This window comes from Nipponia nippon, unplaced genomic scaffold (assembly GCF_047370975.1).
Source record: "Nipponia nippon isolate SJK-2023a ecotype South Korea unplaced genomic scaffold, ASM4737097v1 scaffold_5, whole genome shotgun sequence".
Lineage (NCBI taxonomy): Eukaryota > Metazoa > Chordata > Aves > Pelecaniformes > Threskiornithidae > Nipponia > Nipponia nippon.
Window position 1 is genome coordinate 66,067,326 of NW_028262369.1, and position 14,793 is coordinate 66,082,118.

A 14,793-nucleotide genomic window follows, 5' to 3' on the forward strand; every position below is an offset into this window, starting at 1 on the left:
TTTTCTTAGATTAAATAGTAACTTTATTTACTGCTTATGCTTCTGTGCTCAGAGGAAGCTGTTCCCTATCCTCTGTGTAATCCAGCGGGGAATGTTTTTTGTGACTGAGCACCTTTCATTTGCATTGATATCAAAATGTTACCCAAATGTGCAGCAAGTTAGCCTCACAAAAGAAAAAACTATTTTTAGGAGCTGCGGCTAGAATCAGTAGGAATACTCGAATAGAGTCAAAATTGCAGTGTCTGGTCCTCAGTTCTCTTTTGGAAAGCATTGCCCAGCAACAAATGAAATGGAGCCAACATAACCATTTAAAATAGCAAAGTAAACAGTTCATGTCGTAGTCAAGATAATCCTTAATTTCTGCTGCTTATCTGAGATCTGCCCTGCCGATCTGATGGGAGGATTTAGCCTTCCTGAAAGCTGTTATCAGTGTATCTGCTTGAACTGGGAAGACCTCTTTCCACCTGCTTTTCAGAGCTCTTTCTCCTAGAAGATTAACACTGCTATGCCCCTTTTAGAAAGAAAAACCTCTGAAATATGGATTATTTTTAGAGGGTTACACTAGGAGTATTTTGCTACAATTCAGCTTAAGGGAAATACTTAAAAAATAATGCCTATTTAAAAGACCCACTTTTTTTTTCTTTACTGAAGAACCATGTTGTCTTAAATTCTTAATTTTTGTCTTACAAAAATACATGTGTAGTTGTGGAAATTAAAAAGAGAATCATTGCCCTATGGTTACTGCCAGTTGTGTAACAAATATCAAATAAAAGCTATGGGGAATTTTAATTTCAAAGTTCTTTGCGCTATGTTGGAAACCATTTTTGTAATTTTCTGTTTCTCTTGGGATACTGGGTGAAACGCAGAATGGCAGAGCAGATGGCCTGTCTTTTATTTCCAAAGAGATGAGTAATATCACTCTGTTCAAGAGGGAAGTCTAAAGGGGGTTTCACTGAGGTATGGGAAAGGGGAAAGCCCAGTCTAACACCTGGATCAAAACAAAAATCAGTTTAACAGGTTTAATGTGTAACACTTTTCACAAGCAAATGGATGTATTTCTGATGTTATCTTTACTGCATGTCTTCTGGCTTATTTTAAAAGTAAAAAAAAAAATCGTCTTTAAATTAAGACTCTCTGGTATACCTGTGCCTTTGGGAGGAGGGGAGAGAATCGCTGGGTGAAACTTCTCAGGCTTAGTCATAGTAGGAGCAAGGAGTGATGGCCTGAAATATGCAGCAAAAGTTCTCAGAATAGGGAATGAGTCACTATTGCCCTTGAACTTTGTGAATCCGAAACTATATTTATCATTTTGCATTGTTCCTGAGCTGTATATTTGTAGTTCCACGCGCAGAGCAACTTGCCTTTTCTGCCCTCAAGAGCTAAAACGCACAGAAGGGAATTTTCAGGGAGAGAAGCTGAGGATTAATTTCTTGTGGTGAGTTTTAAGACACAGCTTTATTGAAGAATACTTGTGTTGGGAGATTACTGACGCGAAGGTGATACTAAAAGGTTAAATAAAGGAATAAGGCAATAGCATACAAAGTAAAAAAAAAAAAAAGGAAATGAGTAAAATTAAAGAGTTCATGTAGGGTCGAGAGTATGTAACACGGGGTACTGTCATAAGAGGCAAATATTTTTGTTAACGTAGTACTTTTTGCTTTTCCTTCTCACCACCTTATTTGCAACGTTTTGAACAGAAACCAGACTGCTAAAAGGAAAGATCCAGATCATTACGTTTTGCATTCTTCCTCTTCTTCCCCCTCTGCAGTGTAAGGGATGAATTAGACAAGTTTTTGAACCGGGTCAGTTGCTAAACAGCTGGCTTGTGAAAGATAAAATACCACCTTGGCACCAAAAATCAGCGGGGAATCTTGTAAGTGTCTGCAGAACTGTGTGCTCAATTAGTGACCGACGAATGCACATACTGGAAACGCACTTGCTGTCTCTGGTCTTATAGCAGCCGCCCCTCCAGAGAGCATGGAAAAGGTGCTTGAGAGACTTCTATCTTTAGAGTATTTTATATAACAGAATTCAAAAAATGAGAAATATTGAGTGGCAGGATAAAAGGGGCAGTTATCGGCTTGCCAAAAAGACTTAGCAAATGGAAATCCAGAATCAGTTCCAGGAAATATAATAGGTAACGTAATAAGTATGTGAGAACTGTAAGTACTTTGCATTTTTGTATGTGAAGTAACTGTAGCCCAGGATTACACATCCCACACTGATATTTCAAGTTCCTTGTTCAGTGGGAAGGAAAACCACTGGTGTGGCGAGGCTCGTTTTATAGGCATAGATCCTCAGCTATCTTTAAATCGCCTTCCAAAAACTCTCATGGTTGTTGTGGCAATTCATTAGCAAAAGGAACTCCTGTGGGCATTTGTGCTGTGGTATAAGTATAAGCAAAGGCTACTCTCAATGTCTATTTGTAGTGATTATCTCAAACTCGGAGCGCATGGAAAACAGGTAACAAAAACCCCTCTGTTTTACGTGGTTCTTTAAGAGCAATTTACTATGCCTAGACAGCTGAAACTTCCAATCTAGGGGGTGGTGGAAAATAAAATATCAGTATCTTCAGGGTAAAACATTTCCAATAAAGTGTGCAGCAAGATCGTTCTAACTCAGAACTATTTCTCCACCCCCACCTCCCACAAACATAATAAACATACCAAAAGAAATAAACCTCGATGCATGGGGAAATTGTTCAGAAGGAAATTTAGCAGTAATAGACTCAGAACTCCAGAAGTATTTACGTTTTTGCTCAGAAAATTACGATTCCTGAAGTGAGAAAGCTAGCGGCAATTTAAATACTGGTTTCCATGTTGGCATTACCGATGAAGTAGGATGACAACAGTTCTCCTCTTCCACTGTTACCCATAATGGATACAATTTACTAATATAGATTTGTACTCATCTAGGACAAATTTAGCAATTGGTTACGTGAGCGAAGAGCGGCACCAAGTAACTGCAAAATCCCTGACTTCCAAGATGCTGTATACGGGCAAGCAGCATGTCGGGATGTTGTGACAGAAGCTTAAGTATACGTAAGGAGCGACATTTACACCTTGCGCTTGAAGCCCTACAGTTATTCTCTGCTACTCCTTCCACTTTGGCCTTTAGCATTGCATTCCCATGGGTTGCTGGTTCCCAAACCCAGACCTGTAGATAAGCAGTAGCAACATTTTCACACTCTGATTAAATGTTTGATGATGTGACCATGAAGAACAGCCGCGCCCAATTCACATAGGCATCCAGGTGTTTTACTTCTTGTGCCTTTTTTTTTTTTTTGTTTTTTTATAAGTTGTACACTTTGGCCTCCGCAGCAAGTTCTGGCAGCGAGCCGCGCAGTTACATTTTTATTGCAAGTGCACGGAAACCCACGAGCAGACCTGCGCGTTAACAGCAGCATTTGGCCCAAAGACTTTGGGGACCGCTCTTCCCGTTAAGGGTATACCTAACGCGCTTTCGTCTCCCGAGGCCTCTCCTACAGTGGAACGGGAGGTGGCTAACGCAGGCCCGGGGGTGGCTAACGCAGGCCCGGGGGCGGCCGTACCGCCCGGGCGGCTCCGAGGCGGGAGCACCCTGCCCGCACCGCTCCAGCCCGCATCCGCGACCGATTTCATAGTTAAAAACATGAAATTTTTAAAAAAAAAAAAAAAAAAAAAAAAAAAGAACTCGCCTGTATCCATGGCAACCTAAACCCGACACCGCCGAAGCCCAACCCGTTTCTAACCCCTCCACAGGTCGCAGAGGGAGGGGAGCGCCGCCGGCAGCGTTTCTACCGCCCCGGGGCCCGCGGGGACCCCCGGGCGCGCCCGGCGCCGCCCCGCAGGTGCCAGCCTCGCCCCGCGCCCCCTCCCCGCCGCCGCCGGGCCACGGCCCGGGCCCTCCCGCGCTGCCGGCCCGGGGGCGCCGCTCACTCAAGCTTTCCCCCCGCAGGAGCCGGGGCCGACAGAAAATGGAGGCGGCGGGAAGGGCGGGGTGACCTCGCTGCGGACGGCGGCCCCGGCCCGCTACGTGCCGCCGCCCCGCCGCTCCCCTCAGCCCGCCGCCGCCCGGCCCTGCGGCGGATCCGCCCGCGGGGGGCGCTGCTCGGCGCCGCTCGCGCCCCGCCGCCGGCGGGTGGTACCGGTACCGGTACCGGCCCCCCGGCCTCGCCCGCCCCCGCCGCCCGCGGGCCCCCGCGCGCACCCCCCTCCCCCCCCGCTGCGCCGCCGGCCTCGCGCGCCGAGACCCCAGCGGCCCGCGGGCGGCTCGTCCCGCGCCGGGGGCGTGGCCCGGCAGAAGTGGCGTCCCTGCTGGCCAATGAACACGCCGCGTGCCTGACAGTTACGCGGCCGCCGCCAATCGGGCGTGGGGGGGCGGGCGCGGCGGGGCGCGAGCGGCGCCGCAGGCCGCCGGCTGGGGCAGTCGGCGGAGGGAAGTGGCGCAGCATGATGCGGCTGTGGCGCTCGGCGCTGCTGCGGGAGCTGCTGCTGCTCGGCCCGCCGGGGGCGGCCGGCGGCGGCGGCCCGGGTCCCGGCGCCGGCCCCAGGCGCCTCCCGCCGCCGCTGGCCGCCTTCGGCGTGAGCCCGTCCGCCTCCCGCCGCGGCCCGGGGCTGCCGCCGCCTTCGGCGCGGGGTTTGTGCACTCGCTCGGAGGGAGCCTTGGAGGAGCCGGGGAAGGGGGCGCAGGCGCCGCCGCCGCCCCCCGGCGAGCCCCCCGCCGACAGCGGCCACAACAATAACCACGGCGGCGGCAAGGAGCTGGCCGGAGGCGGCGGCGGGGGGGAGAAGTGAGTGCGAGGGGGGCGGCGGGGGCGTGCCGGGGCGCGGGCGGCGGCGGCGGGGCCGGGCCGGGCCGGGTTGCGCCGGGCGGCGGGGGATGCGGAGGCGCCATGTGAGCGCCGCCTTCCCCTTCGCACGCGTGGTGCCTGCGGAAGGGGGCCGGGCCGGGCCGCCCCGGGCGGGGCGCGGGGGCCGCCGGGCCGCTTCCCCGGCAGGTGCGAGGGCCGGGCCGCTGCTCGGTGCAGGCATCGCCGCTCCCGGGGGCGAGGGGGCTCCGGCGGCGGCGAGCTGGGGTCTGTCACGGCCGCGCCCCGGGCGCGGGGCGGGGCGCGCTGCGGGCCCGGCGGCCGCCTACCCCCGGCTGGGTGCGCGGGGCGCCCGGCCGGTGCCGCGGGTGGTGAAAGGCGGGCTGGAGAGGGGGAGGGGAGCGCAGACGCGAGGCGTGGGGAGCTCGTGTGCCTCGGGGCTGCCCGCGCCGCTGCCGGCGTCCCCTCCGCGCCTTGAGCTGCCGCTTGGCTCGGGGTCCCTCCCACGTCAGGCTGCGTGCGTGTGGGGGGGGCTTGTGTTGTGGCTCAGAGGAGGCAGCCTGCACTAGTGTGTCTTTTCTAGCGCTGCTACTTGCATAAAACATTTTCCAAGAGAAGTGGAGGCTGTGTCATCTTACATTAATTATTAAAGGCAACGTACGTGGTGTATAGTTCTGCCTTGGAAGTTTTGCGGCACTGTCTTCTCCACGTCTCTATCTAGTGCAGTTAGCGATAGATGTTACCACCAGTTAGTGGTGTGTACAAATGTTCATAGGTGCTGCGGGATGTGTCCCTGTGCCAGGAGGTCCTGGTTTGTGCCAGAGCGACAAAGGTACCTGCAGGTAATAGAATGATAAGACTGTATATGCGTAGGAAGTTAACACTGCTTCACTTAGAACCTGAAATATTCTTAAAAGACTTGGTCAGGGACAGGTGTATCAGCTCCAGTCTGTGTCCCTGGTAATGACTAGTAACGGATGCCAGGGATAGAGTGTAATGACGAGGTAAATGGATTGATGGTTCTCCTTAGCACTCTGCTCTGTTAGGCCCCAGCTTTATGCAGGTCTTGAAAAAGCCTTGTTCATTTCCCACCTCCCCATCTGACAGTTTCCCCATTGCTTGTTTAAACCTGGGTATGCTTAGTATCTGTGATAGCCTTTTATGAGAAGTTTGACAGCTTAACTGCAAGCCCCATGAAGATCCATCTCCTTTGCATGTGTTCGGAACATGCCCTTTGGCTTTCCTGTAGGCAGCCTCTCTGTCTTCTTTGCGCTCCTTATGGGGCAGTATAATTAAAATCTAAAGCCAAGCTGCTTTCCCAGGCTTTGCCATGCTTATTACCTAGATGAAAAAAAGCAAAAGACAAAGGAAATAAGGCCAAGAAAGGAGTACCTTGCTTTAACACTGAGCAAAGTCTTTGTTAGCCTAATGCCAAGTGGAAGCTTGGAGAAGATTCTACAAGGCCAGTCATGAAGGCTTCAGCCCTTAGCTTGTTAATAGTTCTGCTTTTGAGTTGTGGTTTTTGTTGTGTTTTGTTTTTTTAGCATGAACTTGTACTCCTTTGACATGGCACATGGGGAAAGAAGCTGTCGTCTTGTTCTTCTCCCCTTTCTCCCACCAAGTGTCTTAGCTGCTCAGCTTGGTTCACACCTTTTGTTCCAATGGGATATAGTCTTCCTTAAAGGCATCACTTAAATTTCTTCTGTCAAACGCCTTAAAAAATGCATGCATGTCAAGCTATATAACCATATACAATATAATACACAATCATGTGTGTATTATTATTATATTTATACTATTGTTCAATCATGTGTGTATTATTATTATATTTATACTATTGTTCAACATATATGAAGTCTCCTCTTTGAATTAGCTCTATACATAATGTTTTGGAACAAAATATTATTCAGCTGTGGCTCAAGAGGTGTGGTTTATAAAGGTTGTACTTCCGTTTTCAATGAGAAATACAGACAGTACCATTAAAAACTTCGGAAAAAGCAGTATGCCAACTGTGAGGGGTTTTTCAGGATGTTGAAAAGGTGATTTAGTAAAGAGGTAATATTTTCTTAAACTGGGCTTTTATAACAACTTCCTACAGCTAGCATCAGTTAGGGAAATCCTGTAATTTCTAATATGTCTGGTAAGGCTATGTAGTCACAAACCAGTTGTATGCTTTTAATAATTCTTGGCTTTTGACGAAAGGATGTATTTGAAAGTCGGATGCTCTTTGAGCCTTACTGCAAAATGAACAAGGAACAATTATATAAAACATACAGCATACAGTTATGAACGAGGAAAAAGCTAGAAACAGTTTCTTTTCAGCTCAGGCTGTGCAGGAATTCCTGGTGGCACATTAGCCAGGCTGCTGGATGCTTTCGTTCTTATTTTTCTTAATGCAGAATTATGAAAATCTTCCTTAAGCATTTGTAAATGGTAATGTGGAAATCATTGCTATATTAGGACAGAGTACAGGATTCAGAAGAAAAGTGAAGTTCTTCAAAAGGCAGGTTTCCGGACTAAATTGACAACCAGGCTAAGTCAGAGTAGTCTGTGTGTTCTGCCGATTCCAGCACTTTGCCATCCAGCAGTATGTAACATTTGAGTTGTGTTTGGCAGAGGGTTTGTGGACCCAACTGGGAAGACAATAGTCCTTTTCACGCTTTCTTTTTTGTTTGTTTTGGGGGATTATTTTTTTCTATTTGGTTGTAAGGTCATGGTTCTAGGATACTGCAGTAACCTACAGTGTCAAAAGACAACACTAAGATTTTCTTGCTTGTTTGCTTGCTTAACAGTCCTCGTGTCCAGAGAGTAGGAGTTGTGAAAGCCTAAAATGTTTTGTGCAAAGACTGTACAGAAATTTAGAACAGTTTAATTCCTCATAGAAGGAATAAATTATGAGGTCTTGTCGCTGATGAAATAACTAGTATCCCATTGCATAACCTGATCCCCTTGTGAATTTTTTCCTAAACATCTTCCACCACCTCCTTATCCCTCCTATCCAGCCTTCACTACCTGAAACTTAATGTATTTTGGAAAGGAAAAATATTTGAGCTTAAACTGAGAGTGGTCATAGACTGATAGTTTTGATTAATGAAGGCTGTGGATTAAAACGCAGTCATATCTATGTTCATGCTTAAATACTTAAAACACAACAACCCAGTACAGTCCTAAATAATACACTTGTGTAATATTTAGTAGTGTTTACTTCTACTTTCAGTATAAGTGTGCATTGTTCTTCTTACATCTTATGCTGAACAGTAGTAGGATCAAACATAGTTTGTCTTAGTATAAGCTATTTCTAAATTACAAATTCTAAATTAAGGTGAGAGGGAGGAGCAAAATGTGAGCAACCCTGCTTTTTAAAGTACAGCTAAATTGCGATAGTGATGGGTACTAGTATATGGAATATAGCAAAATGGTTAATGGAAGTCTTTTGGTGGTTTTTTTTGTTTTTTTTCTGTTTGTTTGTTTTTGTTTTTTTTTTTTTTTTTTATGACAAGTGCGTGGTGGCGCTCCTTTTTAAGGACAGGGATCAATTCTAGAGATACCTTTTAAAATTCATTTTGCTTTTGTGCCCAGGCCAGATTCCAGAGGAATAACTGTATAGTAACCAGGCAGTGGTTCATCTCACTGTTACTCCTGTCGGAGTGTGGATATGATACTCACAGATGCAAGAAACTGTTAGAAGTGAGCTTTCATTAGACCTTTCATAAGATTTTTGAAGCAACAGTTCTTCTTTTTACCATAAACACTTTGATATTTACTAGAACATGTCTATCTTTGGTCTAAGCTTATAAATATGTAGTTTTGTCTGAATCTTGGTAAGTTCTCAGGTAAATGGTTACCCACCACTGTTAATGGAGTCAGTGTCTAACTATGCAAGTGGACAAAAGTAGTTATTTAGTGATGTGACCGGTGTTTATGTCTTTTAGTTGGAGATCAGTTATCTGTAGTATGGTGACAACTTCTTCATGATGTCTGTTTTAGATAGAGTGGCTACCAGCTGTGGGTTGCAGCCCTTGCAGCTTTCATAGAATCATAGAATAGTTTGGGTTGGAAAGGACCTTTAAAGGTCATCTAGTCCTATTGCCCTTGCAATGAGCAGGACATCTTCAACTAGATCAGGTTGCTCAGAGCCCCGTCCAGCCTGACCTTGAATGTTTCCAGGGATGGGGCATCTATCACCTCTCTGGGCAACCCGTTTCAGTGGTTCACCACCTCATCGTAACAAATTTCTTCCTTAGATCTAGTCTAAATCTACTCTCTTTTAGTTTAAAACCATTACCCCTTGTCCTATTACAACAGGTCCTGGTAAAAAGTTTGTCCCCATCTTTCTTATAAGCCCCCTTTAAGTACTGAAAGGCTGCAATAAGGTCTCCCCGCAGCCTTCTCTTCTCCAAGCTGAACAACCCCATCTCTCAGCCTTTCCTCATATGAGGGGTGTTCCATCCCTCTGATCATTTTTGTGTCCCTCCTCTGGACCCTCCCCAACAGGTCCATGTCCTTACCGTGCTGAGGACCCCAGAGCTGGATGCAGCACTCCAGGTGGGGTCTCACCAGAATGGAGTAGAGGGGCAGAATCACCTCCCTCGACCTGCTGGCCACGCTTCTTTTGATGCAGCCCAGGATACGGCTGGCTTTCTGGGCTGTGAGAGCACATTGCCAGCTCATGTCCAGCTTTTCATCTATCAGTACCCCCAAGTCCTTCTCCTCAGGGCTGCTTTCAATCCCTTCATCCCCCAGCCTGTATTGGTACTGGGGATTGCCCTGAGTCAGGCGCAGGACCTTGCACTTGTCCTTGCTGAAGCTCATGAGGTTCACACAGGCCCATTTCTCCAGTCTGTCCAGGTCCCTCTGGATGGCATCCTATCCCTCAGGTGTGTCAGCTGCACCGCTCAGCTTGGTGTCATCTGCAAACTTGCTGTGAGGGTACACTCGATCCTACTGTCTGTGTCATTGATGAAGATATTGAACAGTACTGGTCCCAGTATGGACCCCTGAGAGACCGTTGTTTGTGACAGTTGTTGTGACCTCGTATTTTTGACTGGTGTTTTATGGTTAATAATGAGCCTGAAACTATTATTAGCAGTAGCATATCTTTATATCTTTTGTTGTTCTGTAAATCCTGTTCTGCATTTTGCCAGTTACACCTTGAAGTACAAAGTAGGAACGTTTCACTGTATTTGAAATCTAGTCTCTTTTATGTTGTAGAAATTATAATTCAGCTTTTGTTAAAATGAAATCCTCCGTGGAATCTGGTATAAGCATTGTACTGATGGAAGAGGAAGAGCTGAAGGAAGAAATGATATGAACCTCAAAGTCCTTGTGCTTGGAATTCCTGCATTCTGTTTTTCTTGATATTTAAAGAGCAGTGTGGAGCATCTGCCAGTATTCTGGTCCACAGAGTACCGCTGAAGAAGTCTTAGTTGTGTAATAGTCTGGTGCTTTTTTTTTTTTTTTTAAGAATGGAAATAAGTATCAAAAGACATTATTCATGAAATGGAATAAACTGGAATTTCCATTTTAATTCAACTGTGGAAATTGCAAGTTCCCTGACTTGAAAAACAGCTCTTTACAAAGTGTGCTGAACAGCACTATCTTGCTAAGTGTGCTCATGGTGCCAAAACGTAGCTTTTAAGTTAAGCAAACATTAGTTACTGACATCACTGACCTGATAAACTGCAGAGCAAGCCTTTCCACCTCTGTTTAGCTGATAAACTTTATCAAAAGATGGACTATTTGACAAAGAGCAATTTTCTGTAAATATATTGAATGCCATCCTCTTTGCTTTGGCAGTCAGTGAAGATCCATTGTTAAATTAGGCTGACTGACCCAATATTGAGCAGCAGCAGATGTGAAAGATATGGAAGCTATGTCAAGAGAGAATTTATGCCGTGAAAGGTCACATCTCTTCAATAGATTAAAATCTTATGAAGAGGCAGGTAAAAATCTTGGTCAAATGTCTGAAGTTTTTTTTCCTGCACCTTTCAAGATAGAAATTCCATATTTGGAACAGCTGTAAAATTCTGAGTAGTAGCTCAGAAACTTGTAATTAAATAGGTCATCAGTTAAAATTTCTCAATGTGTTTGCTGGCTTGTTTTGTCAAAATGAAATACGGAAGTTTCTTCTGTCAGACCATCAGCAGTCCAGTAACAAGTCTTGTAGCAGGGACATTCCTTAAAACATGAAATCTCGACGCTTTGGGGAACTTAGTTACATGCTCTCTGTAAATGGGGAAAATGTAAGGGTGTAGACTATGTAACTCAGCATAGCTTTAAAAAACAAAGTATGTAACTGCAGAGTTAGGATGCAGATAGAGGATGAAGCTTTAATGGGCATGTTAGTAGTTCTGGTTCTGTTGGCTTGACTGGGAATACTGTTCCCAAAAGATTGAAAGCGCAATGTGCTGCGTGGAAGACTTGAATTTTCTTTAGGAAAAAGGGCGTTCAGTAATTTGCTTGGGGTAGTTGCAGGCGTTTGTCTTGGTTGAATTGCCAGCCTGTCTGTGCATTAGTCAGCCAGCATCATTTAAAAAAAAAAAAATCCAGACTGGAAGACAAGGAAAGTTCTGTTGGCTTACAAAGCTGTCTTCTGTTCTTAGTATGTAAGTACAGGGTTTTAAGTAAATTGGAAAATGAGAAGTGAGATTTTTACTACTGCTTTTCACTGCTAGTTATGAGGAAAGGAGGGAGGCGAGTGCAATCTAAAGGTTGCCTTAAAAGGGTATTTGGATATAATCAGATTTTTATTAAAAATAATCATAAATCTGGCCTGTTGTTGAGCTAGAGTAAGCTAGTATTGGGAGAGGAGGGGAAGATTAAGTCAGTCTGTAAGACTGCATTGGCCTACCTAGCGTCTGTGCTTAGTGGTAGTATTTTATTTTCGTATTTATAACCCTGAGTACTGATATTCAAAGAATTACTAATGTTGTGAAAACTTTCATGGCTAGAATTTAGACCTGCTTTTGTACACATGTGCATACATGTATAAAAATAGGTGAATTGCCACTGAGCATTCTCATTTGGGGCAATAACTTTTATGTATTACAGTATAGTAAGAAAGTATGGCCAATATTATTAGATTATAAGATTGAGCTTTAAAATTGATGGCTAAAATAATGTCAGACTACATACTCTGCATTTTAGTTAGTTTGTGTCTACATATACTAGAGAACTGTTTTGTTTTGGTTTTATTTATTTTTCTTGTTGATCATCAGAAGGTTAGCTTTCTCTAAACTGACTTTGTCTAGAAACAAACCTAAGCACTTCAGGGGACTAAAAGAATTGATCCGAAGCCCTTTGCTGTCATTGCCTGGAGCAGTTTGGAAGTGCACATTCCAGCTGCATGCTACAATGCTGTACTTACAGGGGAAACATAAAGAACTGAGTACAGACTTGTGCTCCTGCTTGCTGCAGGGTGCTTTGGAATATCAAGGAAAAGCGAAACTCAGGTTAAACCTTCAGACAACTTCCAAAGGCTTTGAGGGAAAGCTGTCAGTATTACAGCTTTCTCTCTTGGAAGGACTCTTGATGCTTAATCTGGTAGGTTTCCTTCACATTTCATTTAAAATGGAGGTGTAAGTTACCAAAAAATGCAGGCATACAGGAAGCATATCACAGAAAAAAATAGTTAACACATGGAATACTTAGAGAGCCAGTGTATTTACATTGAGAAACATAGTGACCATTAAAGATGTATCTACACTGCACATTAACTTACTCTATGAAGTACGTACGATGAGAGTTACTGCTTCTGGTGCCTGAGGTGGTTCGGGTTACTGTACTGTGCCGCAGGTGGCTTTGCTTGCTTTCACGGTAACTGTTGTGGCTTACATAAGCTTCTAGAAGGAAAGGGCTTTAGGACTCTTTCTAGGAGTTCCTAAAAACAGGACTGTTTTGAAGAAAATAATACACATTCATCATCTCTTTACTTTCTCTCGCCTATGGAACCATTGGGTCAATCTACTCTTTACAGCTTTATTATGAGGCCCGTAGGGCTTTGAGTCTTAAAAATACTTTATCCTCTGTGCAAGTAACATGTCTACCCTGTAACATCAAGAAGAGGGAAACGTGATGAATCTGCTACAAAAAATTTCTAAATATAATCTTAGCAATAAATGAATGTCAGTAAAAATATGACTATGTTGCAGTTAAGTGTTTGCTATTATAAAGTATACGTATGCTACTTTTAATATTACCATTTTTTTTCTATTTAAAGCTGAATTAAGCTTTGTGTTCACTGATAAAAGTGTTCTTTGAAATGAATGGTAGCAGTTATATTGATGGTGAAAATGTGTTTTCTTGCAAACAATGCAAAATGTGTATGAATAAAAATATGCGCTAAACTAATCTATGCATGTATTCTTTTTTTTTTCCTCCAGTAAAATGAAGCAAGGTCTCCTTCCTAGCTTAGAAGATCTACTTTTCTATACTATTGCAGAAGGACAAGAAAAAATACCAGTTCATAAATTCATAACAGTAAGTTTACTGTTCCAGAATGCTGTATGAAAGCTAACTACTACAAGGTTTCTTTAACATTGTTAATGCAAGAATACAAAGCAAAGAATGTTATACATGGTTAGCTGCAGCAAGGAATGTAACTATATTCCACCCCGCCCCCTTCTATAATTAAGAGAATGAGTGTACTAGTATTGTTAGTCACTTCTTTGCTGTGCAAAAGAGTATGCTTGAAAGCACCTGTGTCTATGGCAGGGCTGGGTAGTATTTGCCCTTGTGTAAAATGTAGTTGAACCACTGTGGATTTCAAATTACATTAATCCTTTGACATCAGACGCAGCCAAAATGGCAGAAGGGAATGGCAAAAGGATCAATAAGGTGTCAAAATGTCTTTGTGTTGATAATGCAGTGGCAGATGTCTCTTATCTTGATAAATGAGACTGAGCAGTAGAGAACTTGCTTGTAATAGCATATTTTTTCATTTTAGTAATTATTGTTTTATTGTAATAGGCACTCAAATCTACAGGATTACGTACATCTGATCCCCGATTGAAAGAGTGCATGGATATGTTAAGACTGACCCTTCAAACAACTTCAGATGGTGTTATGCTGGACAAAGACCTTTTTAAAAAGTAAACTTTCTGTCAATAATGTAACTGCATAATTCTGAATGAATGTTGTCTGTGTGTTACTGACTGCTGTATTAGGAGAGATGTATATAAATCAATGTGTAATTAGAAGAGGAGTCAAACACACACTCCTACTGATGCTATTTTCATAAGAGTTTGTGCTCTGGTTTCATGCAGCAGATAGACTGTGTGATCTCCAGAAGAGTTTAATGTATCAGTGTTGTTTGCATGTGTATCTGACCCCATACTGCAACTGTCGGTGGGGTGCCAAATTAATTGATGCAGCGTGGAGTATTTAGTATGCGTACATAAAACTTCTCTTTCACTGCATCACCAGTTTTTAATCTGAAGTTCAGGATGCTGCTTCTGTGTAGTGAGATGTTCAGAGTATGTATGTAGTTAATTTTAAAAGTGAATGTATGAAAAATAGAGTGAAGTTAAATTTCAAGATATGTAGAGATGAGAGCAGTTAGGACTGTAGACACTGCTTTGGTTTGGTTTGGAAGATTTATGTGCCATATTTTAGTGATACTTTTTTTTTTTTAAGAAAAGCCTGTGGTCAGTTAGCTGAACAATATAAGCACTGTTCAGGTTGTCTTCAGTTCATTCCAAGCACCTTCCTTTGCTCCCCTACTTCTGGTTTTTGTATGCCAAAAGGTTGGAAGTTTAGAGGCTCTTAAATCTTGAAATGAAATTTGTAGACTATTTTTGAGTCTATATTTTTATTCCATTTATAGGGTAAATGACATAATATTTAAAACTTGATTCTTTCATGAAGAGTATACTTTTGTCAAAATTGGTACATTTTTGTTGTTCTGTAGCATTTTTTGAATTTGTGAGCTAATGCTGTTTAGTACTATTTCTTCCAGTTACAATTTAAAAAAAAAAAGGTGTACTTACATATATAATTGCATATAT

The 14,793-nt window shown here is 43.9% G+C and overlaps 1 protein-coding gene across 5 annotated transcripts in view; it reads left to right on the forward strand.

The window, feature by feature from the left end:
• Window positions 1-4,402: 4,402 nt before the first annotated feature.
• GLS (glutaminase) overlaps window positions 4,403-14,793 on the forward strand; it is a 68,842-nt gene continuing 58,451 nt past the window's right edge. For 2 of the 5 annotated variants that reach the window (XM_087731951.1, XM_087731953.1), the window contains exons 1-3: window positions 4,403-4,771; window positions 13,171-13,267; window positions 13,757-13,878. In XM_087731951.1, the coding sequence (XP_087588077.1) occupies window positions 4,431-4,771; window positions 13,171-13,267; window positions 13,757-13,878 (560 nt within the window). In that variant the 5' untranslated portion in view covers window positions 4,403-4,430. Of the gene's footprint in view, window positions 4,772-13,170; window positions 13,268-13,756; window positions 13,879-14,793 lie in introns of those variants that run through there. The other 3 variants (XM_087731950.1, XM_087731952.1, XM_087731954.1) reach the window with 2 other exon arrangements.